Raw genomic sequence first — 13,013 nt, 5'->3', positions numbered from 1 at the left:
TTGGTCGGTTCACCCCGCTGCTTAGCATGTCTGTGTTCTCTTGAGGCTTCCTGACGCTTTGCTATGGCTCTCTTAACTTCCTCATAACACCAACTTTTGGGTTTGTGTCTTCTTTTCTGGGTTGACCATCACGCGTCTTAGCAAGCTCTAGCTCAAAGAGTCTAATTAGATTTGTGTATGTCCACACTGTCTTATTATCCTCCTTGATTACTTTCTCAATTTGTTTAGTGGCTATTTATATTTGCCTTTCTGGATAAAAGTTTTCCTGTAGTTGCTCATCTTATCTCCTTTCCACTTTCACTGCTCTTTGAAAACTTAGCCTAATACGTTTGTGATTACTACCCAGACTACTGGAGCCACCTTCGTCTATGTGCGTTCGCCTGAGTTTATCATACATCCTATGTGACATTAGTGCATAATCTATCGTCGACTGCAGCCTTCCTACCTCCCACGTTATTTGCCCTTCGCACTTGTCGGTACTGTTGCAAATGATCAAATCAAGCCTTTCACACATATCCGTGATCATTTTGCCTGTCGGTCGGTATACCCATCTATATCTTTTATGTGCGCGTTCATGTCTCCTAGTATAATTATCTCGCACTCTCTTCCTAACTCCTGAATGTCCTTTGATATACACTCTACCATTGCCTGGTTTTCCTCTCTGGCCTTTGCTCCCGTCCACAAGTACACGCAACCAAGGAGTGTCATTTGACCTGCCACTTTCCCTTTTAGATATAAATGTTCCTTGCACTCTTGCTTAACCCTTTGCCAGTCTGTAGTTTTATGAATGAATGCCCCAATATCAACCCCCTTTCTGCTGTCTTCTGTTCTATCACAATATTCCCACGCGTAGTCCGGATTGTTCGGAGGTTGTGCCATGTCCCTGAGATGTGTTTCTACAAAACAGTATACCATCGGCCTCTCTTCCCTTAGTTGTTCTTCTATCTCTTCCCACTTCAACCTGTTCCTACCACCCTGCATGTTAATATACCCTATGTCTGAATTGGCTCGGCGCTCGTGGCTACGTCTATTTCTGCCCCGGACTCTACCTATCTTAGATATTGGTGCCACTTTGGAATTGTATCTCTCCATACCACCTGTTGAAGAGTCTCCTTGGTTGTTTTCCTCGTTACTAGCTATCCTGCACCCTGAAAGGCTCGCTTGCCCCACAAAAAAGCTACTGCGCGTCCTGCAAGTCGCCAACCCACCTCATGACCTAGCTGCCCATCAAAGTGAATTCTGTCTCGTTGAAAACCACCCCACGTATGCACCTCTCTGTTAATTTCCACCACCTCAAAGCCTGTCTCTCGACTCACCCGCCATACCTCTTGGTTTGCGTTGACAACCGCTCTTTGCGGGTTGCTATCACGCACCGGTACCTCCGGTATCGTGAATATCACTACCTGTACTTTAGGAGAAGTGGCGCGCATGTCATCGACGCATTTCGCCAGTGTGGTTGCTAGTCCTGCTGTATCTTCATTTAATACATCGTTTAAACCGCCTGAAATTATCACGATGTTTTGTCTATCAGCTGTAGTTTTGAGTTTTTCAATCGCTTGTCCTATGACTGCTTCCAGCTTGCGTCCTGGGAACGCCCCTACTACAACCCTCTTGTCACCTCTCACCCTCTCTTTGATGGCTTCTGTGCATCGATTTAAATTCGAGAGCCCTGCGATTATCACATGATGTGACTTTTCAGCTGGAGCGTCCCGCGCCTGTAGGTTACTTGCACCTGTGACGACGGCTGCTTTGTCTCCTCCTTGCCCCACCACTACTTCGCTAAAGCTGGGCCTTGCGACAATTGAACCGGCTGAACCTGTTTTTTCCAAACTTGCTTGCTCTTCCTTCTCCACCGTTCTGGTTGCCGGTTTTTTACTGTTCTCTCCGTAGGCCGCTCCTTTATTGAGCTTCACTAGTGCTTCCTTGGCGGACTTCAGCCTTTCTCCCTATGCCCTCGTTTTTCTCTTGCTCTGTCGCCAATGCAGCCTCGAGCTCGGCGATTGTCATCAGCAGTTCACTCAGGGCAACCATTATTTTCTCTATTTTTTCCTCGACCTCATATTGCCTACACTTCGCGTCACCCTCTTCTCCATCTGCTTCTACGCTTGGGTCCACTTTCAAACCCACTCCACATCCTGAACACTTTAAAGTCTTTTTAACCATGTCTTTCTGACACCAATTGTCTCTATACTCGATATATACTAAACTCGAGCCCTGCATTACGAAAAAGAGTCCAAGTTCTACTACAAAAATTTCCGTGTTCAATGTACGCGCACCTCTTTCACTGGGTGGCAAAAGAAAAAAAAACAACAAAAAATTTCAAACACACACACCTGCACTAATAAATAGCTGGTGACTGGCCCCCGGAAATGCCGTACCTTAAATAAGTGCTACGAAGATTTCCACCGCTACCTTATAATTATAAAGAAATGCTCAAAACATGCAAAAACATTTATCTGCGCAGTCGATCCGGGGCGCTCAAAAAACACGTTATCCACCGTGACAGCCCGAACTGAACTCCGAGCCGGCTCGCCAGCGCGCCCACGCGGAGACTTCCCGATGCTTCGGAACAGACAAGTACAGTCAAACGGGCTGAGAGTGCACAGTTCATTTTTGTGAGGACTTCTCTCGAACTCGAACTGGGGTCTTCAGATTACCATGCACGAACACTCAAACCCAGGTGCTCATAGGTCGCTGGGAGAAATACTGCGTCTATTGGATTGCGATGTTAATTCAGCAATGTTTCTTGAAGACGAGCGAGCTCTTGGTGCTCATCACCTTATTTTGGTTGGCGCGAAAGACAAATTTGTCGACAAAATGAATGTTGCTGCTCTGTGCGTCCAGACGTTCGGCGTAAACTTTGACCCAGGCGAGATCGTAGTGCGGCTGCGAGGTGTTTTTATGGAGCCTGAAATCGCCGATGGCTCCTGCACTGCAGGCGTCTCTACAAAGTGCAAGCACGTATAACCCGTGCTCATCCACAGCTATAGGTAAAAGCAGCTGCGCTTTCAGATGCGCTCCCTCGACAGTGGGCATGCTTAATGCCTAGAGCAGCGCAGGGGCTTCTCATGTGTCTCAGCTGACCACCTGCGCTCTTGCATCGAATCGTGGTACGCTCAAATTTTGTTGCTTACCCACTTTTATCTGTGTATCCCATGTAAGCCACTTTTATCCAACGTAAGCTCAGAAGTCAAGAATGCTGAGCGCACAGTACCTGAAGAGCGAGGCGCAAGCAGTACATTGCTCGGTGGGCGTAATCGAACAAGCATCTTTAAAGTGTACGACATCCTCAGTGCGCGTGAAAGCCACTGCACTAATTTTCATTAGTAATTTTCGGTAAAGTACACACAAACATTGTAATTTCAGCCTGGGTGCCTCCACCTCCTTTTGGCTATGGACCTGCATCGAGCAGTATTTCTCCACTCAAACATTTCTTTGTAAATACGTTAGCAGCGGCTTGTTATTTCTCAAGTGTTAAGAATTATTGCTCATTTCAACAGCACCATTAAATTTATATGCCACGATCACTTGCAGGCATATATGTCTGCTACTTGCTAGCTTTCAATACCACTGTCGCACAGATGCGATCGCAGGATGCAGTACTTTCTAGACACCGTGAACTTAACGTCCCCCATTGTCTAGAATGGGGCCCTTATGTCCGCAGTGTCTCGGAGGGCGACGACGGACGATTGTTTCCCTTCGTTCCGCTCGCTGTAACCAAGTTAGTTTCTCGAATGCCCAGCAAATAAAATAAACGACACTTCTTGATCTGAATGCCTTACTCCTCCTACGCTGAAACACGTACTGTGCATTACAAAACATATGCTACGCTGTAAGCACGCTCATATTAACCCTACCACAGTTCCCATTTTTTCAAGCTCTGTCATCTATAAGACATGTAGGTGTCGTTTGAATAGAGCAACGGACATGCAGCGCAGCGTCACGCGCCTACTCACTTGGAAGAAAGAAATCGCTTTTCGTGAAATGTCGTGAACAAAGAGCCATCGGTGGAGTAACTTCTTTGCCGATGCGCAGGTTGCATATCCACGCCGTTCTTTTTCGCCGTTCACTGAGACTAGAGGGGACCTTGGGAAAAAACACTATTTAATTTTTCCACATCACCGATGTGCATTGCGGTACAATGCAAAACTGCTTGAAAATTTTTTTTCTCTTGGCTGAAGACGAGGCCATCAGGTGCCAATGCGTCCGCGCGTGCGATAGTGTGTTTCGTCTGGTGCATGAACCTCAAAAGGCTGTTTCACCTCCTCGCCGCTAGGTGGCTTATCGGCTAAAATTGTTCCCGAATTTTTCCATCTCTACCACCTTGAAAATGCGTCCTTGCGTCACTGCACGGACAACTTTCTGCATCGAGGGCGTGCGAGCTCTACCTTTCCCCTCGTTCTCTGCATACGTGTTGCAATGCGAGCTCGGTCGACTTCGGAAGTTTAGCTTTCGCCATCAGGCAGACGCGTTTTGACGGTGTCCTTGCTATCTGTTACAGTAATCATATATACGGTGGAATGGAGGCTCGCTGTTGTGTATTTTGCCGAAAAAAACGAAAACCGTGCCACCGCAATGCACTTCAAGGTAACGTACTTCAACGTGTGGCGATCGGCGTGATCGGCACGTGAGAAAGCAGTGAGGTGAACGCTTTCTAATGTAAGTTTGCTGCCACTGAAGAAGGCCTCTTCATTTATGTGCGAACGTTTAGGTCACCCGGTAATGCCGTGTATTGGGACCCAGGTGGTTGGTGGAAATAGAAATAAAATGACAAGGGAGATTACCGAGGCAGAAAAGATTAGTAAATTGGAGCTGAACTGTGTTAGCAATCTCTTCATCGGGCTTTGTCAAAAAGAATTGTCCTTCCTAAGACTGTAAATTTTCCCTCATGGCATTTGTGAGTTCTAAAGCTGTTTTGTCTGTTTTTCGCATTTCGTGAGTATATATATGTGCGCTCTTCGAAATAATATTTTTGTTGGAAGTTAGCGCTCTTCTTTTGCCCCTTCCCTTCTCCCGTGGCTCAGTTTTTACGCGGTACAATAATATAGTTACACCATTGTTTTGAAGAGGTTCAAGAAAATGGGGCATTCAAAACCACTCGAAAAAACCTAGGACTAAGCACTGTGGGAGCGCAGTGGCAGCGGCCGCAACCTTGACTCCTAATCGGACTTCGCGTTCATTGATTGCCACTACATCGCGCATCACCGGATCTGACTGGTTAATATACGTGCTTAATATTCTAAATTAACAAGTACATCTTGTTTCTTCTCCAATTTTCATAGACTTATATATTGCACGCGTTAGGACTGTGACGAAATCTTTCGCACGCCCTGGCGAAAATTCCGCGTAATTTCCACACCCCTTTCTCGGGGCCCCAAAATCGCAAAAAAATGTGCGAAAAGTGTGCGAGTGAATACAGTATTGTTTCTAGTTACCTATATTGATGTTTTTACCATGTGCAAATGCCGGTAATAAACAAAAAGTCACGCCACCTCTCACCGGCTTGCGGCGGCGCTTTCTGTCGCATTATGGCAATGTTGAGGAAAACAAACAATAATAACTCCTCTCCCTTAAATGTTTTTTAAAAGCAATCTAGTTTATAGGTAGCAAGTGTAGAAACCTTTCATTTGGTTGAGTTACGTTTGAGTGCTTACAATACTGCTAGTTAGACGTATTATTATATATAAAAGCACAGCGCCCAAGGAAGCTCTCTAAATACTTGGCCACGTTTTTGCCTTTGAATCGCTACTGTGGCGATGCGCCTGAAGATATCTAAAAGAGTTATGAGATTTAGGTACTGTAATGTCTTTGGTTCAAGTTAGTGTAAAAAATATATAAATTGTGTAGTAAAAAAGCATTCGGTTGCCTGTTTGCTTCAGGGTGTACCATCAGGCACCCGTACCTCCCTCTCTTGATGAGACGGTGTACTGTTCGGTGCGACAAAAATTTGAAAACCTGTACGTGTATTAATGGAGGACTTCTATTCAAGGTATTATTATGACGCCAATAAACAATATTTAGAATTCGTTGCGTCACATATTTAGCCTATATTGCGCCAGCTATCTGTCAGGCCATGTACAGGTTTACGAACATTTAAAATGTGTACATGTACTCTTGCATTTACTGCGCACTAGACTCTGATAGGTTTCGTGGTATCTGTAGTTAATTCATTGTTGATGATCAACTAATAGTTACCGACGATTAACCAATAATTAGGGGTAAATAACTAATTATGCTCGTATCATGTTTCGGAATTAATACTTACGTTTGGACGAACCCTGCTACACTAATCAACCCAATTAGAATAATTGGGCTAACAATTCTAAGCTACATAATAAAGGTACTGCACTCGAGTCGATCAACTAATCGATACCAAATTGATGCTGCTTGATATGATAGTGGCTAAAACCTAGTTTACGAGCAAGATCACGTGAACGCTCCATGGGTATGTGTGAATGAATGTAATAATTCACCTAATCACACTTGGCAAAACGTGAGAAGGCCTAGCTCAGCCAGGACTGACTAGGTGTTAACCGTAGAGCTCGATTGATGGCGTCATGAGGGTCATTCGGAGTCGGCGTCGCCTTCGGGGTACGCCGCATACATAATGGGTGTCGGCACACGGCCTTTTTTCTTGGCGGTGGCGTATAAAGAAAACAGCAATTGCGAGCTCAAACTGCTATCTTACTGCATTTTCTTTACTTCATGAACTGAAGTTTCGCAACAGATAAACTAGAAGTCAGTGACGTGGCAATTGTTCCGTAAATTTGTTGTGTTGTTTATCAGCATACCATCCTCGTCAAATAAAACCTGAACATCGGCAAGCCTCTGTACACTTATCACCATGGACAGGCCCTTATATACGCGCCGAGCTGCCGAATAGGACGAGCGCACTAGTAAGTGGTGATAACTGGACGATACGCACTATACCATAGCGAAGGCTTGCTGCTGTTCGAGTTACGTTTGGCGGGGATAGTACATATTGAAAACACAAAATACAAGCAGGTGAGGGGGCGGGCATGAGACAATCCAATAACAATTATTTAAATGTCCACACGCCTTAAAAATCGTAGAGATAAAAATCACAGCATATCCACGGAGTGAATGATGATTGGTGGGGCGCAGCGTTCGTCAGTCTGTCTGTCCATTCGTTCTTGCGTCCGCCTATCTGTGTGATCTTTGGTGCATCCGTCCGTTTGTTCATTCATCTATGTGTCCGACCCTCTTTTTTTGCGGCCATCCCTCTGTCTGTCCATCCGTCCGTGCGCCCCTCTGTCTTTCCGTCCATGCGTGTGTCAGTCCGTTCGTCCGTCCATATGTCTAGAGAAAACTCCAAGCACAGCCATCTCACATCTTTTCATCATGTATTCATAATATACAAGTGCCCCCATCCAGCAGACATTGTAAGGACCACTATTTCGGGTATGTGCCACTGGTGGTTACGTACTACGAGGGACGCACAAGCCACGCCATAAGGAGCTTCGCCCCTAAAAATTGGCACATCCCATGTACAGTGGGAATCGACGATATACAAAGCATGAATGAGAAATGTTCATATGTCACTTTAAAAACAGCAGGTGGAGGCGAAAAATGCCGTACATGACTTCTGTGTCATGATTATCATGTTTGGATGTGTCGTTTAGCTTCATCATCTATTCACGTCACGTGGTACCAAATTTATTATATGTGGAGCTAGCGAAACACCCGTGAGCACGCTATGAGCGTAGTACGTTGCCATGTTCTTACATGACATGCGTGTGAGCATTATCATGTTTGCACCAGTTATATGTTTCGTCATCCTTTGATGTCATGTAACACCAAGTTTGGTATATGTGGAGCTAGCAAAACGGCCGCAAGCGCATCATGTAGGGCCCAATATACTCCAATGTAGCATTGACGCGTGCGCACACTGGGGACAGCGACGCTACGTTAGCAAACCGCGAACACCGTATAGTCTGACGCCAGGCACGGGCAGCGTCCGTCGGCGCGGCCTGTGGGCAACCAGCGCAAAATGCGACATGCTGAATTTCGCGCCGATGAGTTACCCCGAAAACACTGCGCCTCCTTCTTTTCGTGACGGAGGCACGCCAGACGCGCTATAACGCACATGCGTCGAAGCAACGAAGCGCGGCACGCGCCTGCGAGTATATGGCAGGACTGGTGCCTGGAGTGGCAACGCCGTAGTGACGCAACGAAATGAACGCCGGCGAGTACACGCACCGCGTCACGTCGAAATATAGTGGCGCCATGACTGTGGCATGTAGTCATGTTCTCACTTCACACGCATCTCATGATTATGATGTTTGCACCAGTCACATAGCTTCGTCATCCATTGATGTCAGGCAATACCAAATTCGGCATATGTGAAGGTAGCGAAACGACCGCGAAAACATCATGAGCGCAGCATGTATTCATACTGTTACATGACACGCATCTCATGTTTATCATGCTTGTACCAGTATCATACCTTCGTCAACTATTCACGTCTCGTAATACCAAATTTGGTATAAGGGAAGCTAGCGAAACAGCCGCCCGCGCATCATGAGCGTGGCATGTAGTCATGTTGTTACAAGACACGGCATCTCATGATTATCATGTTTGCACCAGTCACATACCATCGTCATCCATTCACGTACCGTAATACCAAATTTGTGTATGAGAGGCTAGCGAAACGGCCGCGAGCCCAAAATGAGCGTGACATGTAGTCATGTTGTGATATGACACGCTTCTCATAATTTTCATGTCACGGTCTGTCACTTGTGTTTGCCATGCAGTCAAGTCATACCATACCAATTTCGCAACATGTAATGTGAACGAAGTCACTGCAAGACCAGCAGGGCAATGAAATGTAAATCATGACATTCATGACATACATAAATAATATTTTCAAGATATGACTTGTCCGATATTCTCATCATTGAGTCATGTTATGTCATTCCAAGTTTTATATGATACCATTATTCAAACGGCCAGGAGAGCTAGATAGATAGATAAGCGGCTAGATAGATAGATAGATAGATAGATTGATAGATAGATAGATAGATAAATAGACAGATAGATAGATAGATAGATAGATAGATAGATAGATAGATAGATAGATAGATAGATAGATAGATAGATAGATAGATAGATAGATACGCTCAAAGTCGCTGAAGTTCACCAAGAAATGCTTCGCATTTAAAATCGCGGGACCCTAAAGCTCACATTTAAGAATTGAACGCGATAACGGTTTACTGTCTCTTGTGGCACGTAAACCATTTGGTGCATGCTTGTCATTATATGAATTATGATGCTACTCAAGAAGTTAAAATTTTGAATGGCTGCAATGTAATCGATAAAGTTGAAAGTGGCTAGTGTCTGTGAAGCTTTCGAATTTGGCTGCGTCCGGTGAAATAGGTAGCATGTTTAAACCACGAGCGCGTGAAAATCACTGTCTGCGTGTAATTTTTTCGAACTTGCTATGCACCCACCACGCGGTATTAAGGAAATACACGCAATAACATGCCTGCCTTTGAGAAGAATGGGAGGCCAGCTTTACACCGTGAAGTCGTTATAATGGTCACGTGTTCTGAGGCCTGAAGCTAACGCACTCTTACGCTAAGGTATATTATTGCAGAGTTACAGGTTACATTGCAAAACATGTACACAGAGCACGTGTGTTTCGAAAAAAAAACACGAAAGTTATTTTTACTGCATTTCTAAGCACAGGAAGTTACATTTCACTGGACTCTCAAGCAGCTACGTGGCTGTGTATAACAGCTTTTTTCCGTGCAGGTGGCTCGAGTTCGGTCCTCAGAAGGATACGGAAATATTTATTATAGTACTTCATTTACATATTTATTTTTTGGGTCCTGCACAAGATCAGTTTTTCCTCACAACGAACGACGCCACACCAGCAGCGGAATTCCACCAAAATGAGCTATGTAACAATATTTCGTTAAAATTCAGCGCTTATGATACATCCCAATTGAATTTATCTAAAAATGTTCAACCTCTTTTTGTGATAAAGGTATGGAAGGTCCGCGAGCGTTACGACGTTTTTATTTTATATGCTTTAATCAGTTATCTCACAGTTCGAGGCTGGGTACGATTAAAAGCGGGCTACCAACCACATACTCTACGTAGGCAAGTATATATGATGTGATGGGTGTCTCATGACATTTATGGCATGCAGAACCATTTGGTCAGGATACGCTCGGGCTGTGGTAGTCCACTGCCCGTGGCTGGCACAAGCTAGTGCGTGGTAGGGGGAATAACATCTTGACAAATAGAAAAGTTTTGTTATTTATTTGTACATGAACAATAGTCCACTGCGAGGTAGGAGGACTGTGGAGGCGGCATTGTCCTCAGGCGGCCTCGTCCGCGCGCTGAAGATTTGACGAACTCTTTTGTAAAACTGCGTGACGACAGATTGCACGCTGGATCAGGGGGAGGGGGGATGCACACCACTGTTGAAGGCTGAGCCGGGCTCCAACATGAGAGAATGACTATTTTCCTGTCTTCTTCAAATGAACCTACTCCACACTCCTAGTCTTCACTCAGCAGCCAGCTCGACGGATGGATGATTGTTATTGCGGGAGCAGGTTTTGTGCCGGTGGGTAGACATGTGTGGGGAAAAGACAAAATCGTGGCGAGATGGCTGTGCCATGATCCCTACCGGGCTGCAAAAATTAGGAGTCATCCTCTTCTAACCACCACGACCACCAACACCACCGCGATGGATATGCGGCAGAAGTCCGGCAATGTTTTTGGCACAGATGGCGGAAACGAGCACCCAGTAGCCCAGTGTTACCATGTTAGACCCACTCGCTTCGTATAAAACCATGTGTTGACTGCTGACCATCTCATCAGAGTTTCGTGCTGTTCTTATTGCACATTCGCTATTGACAATTCCTGTCTTGTGTAATCTGTTTCGTTGGTCCACTAGAGTGACTCATTTGCTCGTATTGTTTCTAATAAAACGGGCACGCGGGAGAAGTTTTCATATATATACATATATGAAAACTTCTCCCGCGTGTTTCATATATATATATATATATATATATATATATATATATATATATATATATATATATATATATATATATATATATATATATATATATATATATATATATATATATATATATATCACTTGAGGTGTGTTTGCATGGAGCCAGAAAATTTCCAAACCACTGTGTTCTGTTCTAATTACTTTCTTAAAGCAATAATGTCGGGGATGTTTTTAGAGAGATTTGCGGCTTTGACCACCCAATAGGGAAGTTTTCTCAGAATATGGGAGACTCCCGTGCATATCGGAGTGTAGCAGGTGAGCACGTCCCCAAGAATAGTACATGTGACGGTGTGAAGACTAGCTTCTTTACCAAGACCGTTCACATCTCTCGGTCCTCGTCAACATTTATTAAGATGCGTAATTGCAAGTATATAGCATACATCGACGCGACATGTACATGTGGCCAAAGTAAAATGGTGCTACCTTGAGTACTATGCAGTAAGGTAGGCTATCGTCATATGTAAACTAAAGGTGAAAGCACCTGAAGGTATATTAAGGTAGTGCCTGTGCGTACTGCTACAGTAGCGTACGTTCCTAGGAAACTGCGCAGGGTGAAATCAGTTTGCCACAATGCACACCACCACACTGCACGCTAGTGAGCGTTCGCTGACATCCATGTAAAATTCGCTTTGCCCTGAAATTCGTGCATGCCGTTACCGTATCACCGAAATTCTACCATATTTGCTAAACACTTTTTTCCTCTGAACGTGATTGAATCAGTGAAACTGAAAAAAAGCCGCCTTCACTGTGCATCAGCTGGTACTCGGGATTTAGTTCACTAACAAAATGTCTCTAGTGGGACACGATGTTCCTGCCTCAATGACCTTGCTGTGCCAACCTAAATAATGGCTCTGTCAGCGGCACTCTAGTTCGCACAGCTGAATTCTCCGGCAGCGTCTCATTCTCCCGCAGCGCCTCCTTCTCCGGTAGCGTCTCCGTGCTTGCTCGGGAAAGGCTGCACTGCGTTAACGTGGACTCCGAGCCCTGAGCGCGTCCACTCGACGCGGTTACGAATTGGTTCAACGAACATTCAAAAAACAAAAAGTGAGTCTTCGAGCCGGGACCGCATAGCAACGCATCACCAGAGAGGGGAGAACGAGCCGAGATTCGAGCCGGGACCGCAGAGCAACACACTGCAGAGCGAGCCGAGACGCGAGTGGCGTCAGACGTATCCGATCGAGCTCCTGCACCGAGTCCAGTTTCCTTATACATGTAACCACTGCCGATTCACCTGTAACTTAGCACAATACAGTTTTTCTTAAAATTTGAACCTTGCCTTGACTACCTTCGTTCGGACATCGCTGACAGCTCTTACAGTTACTTAAGAAAAATAGAAATCGATGCTGCAGCTGGGTCTCCTATCTCTACCTCATTTTTAGGAAAAATACAAGCCTCCGCTCTTACTTATTCAAATTGAAAATTCTACAAATTACTGCAAATTAAATTCAAGCAGCCGTTTTCTCGGATAAGAGCAGTCAACTAACACACCTTTAGATCTACAGAATTATTGTAGGCATACAAAACGTGCAACTAAAGCAGCAGATGTGTTAAGCGAAAGGACAGCAAATACCTCGTTTTTTTACATGTCGTACGGGAACTGCTAGAAATTTCTTGCACTTACAAAAGATATATCCGGATCTTTGCTCCACGAGTTCAAAGCTAATCCAGATATCGACAATATGATCATTATCGCTAGCAGCTGCGTTGCTGACATGAATATGTTTTTCGCCATCCCAAGCAATACTTACAAGACGAACTATGTAAAGAAAGTCGCTATTCGCACCATTTTTATATGGAAAATAACAAGAGCTTGATTCTTTATTTATGTCAGTTACACAGGTGTTCAACGTCATAATTGAACCTGCACATTTTGGCCCATTCTAAACTGCAAAAACAACAAAAAACAGCGTACAAATATAATAAATTTCGCTGTTTCAATAACGCAAAGATGATGCTTGGG

The 13,013-nt window shown here is 44.7% G+C and overlaps 1 protein-coding gene across 1 annotated transcript in view; it reads right to left on the bottom strand.

Moving 5' to 3' along the window:
* Nucleotides 1-12,804, bottom strand: part of LOC142764956 (uncharacterized) — a 54,442-nt gene extending 41,638 nt beyond the window's left edge. The window contains exon 1 of the mRNA XM_075865500.1: nt 12,675-12,804. Within this exon, the coding sequence (XP_075721615.1) occupies nt 12,675-12,785 (111 nt within the window). The 5' untranslated portion in view covers nt 12,786-12,804. The remainder of the gene's footprint in view (nt 1-12,674) is intronic.
* Between the last annotated feature and the right edge of the window lie 209 nt (nt 12,805-13,013).

Source organism: Rhipicephalus microplus, chromosome 6 (genome assembly GCF_043290135.1).
Source record: "Rhipicephalus microplus isolate Deutch F79 chromosome 6, USDA_Rmic, whole genome shotgun sequence".
In the NCBI taxonomy this organism is placed as follows: domain Eukaryota; kingdom Metazoa; phylum Arthropoda; class Arachnida; order Ixodida; family Ixodidae; genus Rhipicephalus; species Rhipicephalus microplus.
The sequence above is the reverse complement of the archived record's forward strand: the minus strand, read 5'-3'. Positions and strand labels throughout refer to the sequence as shown.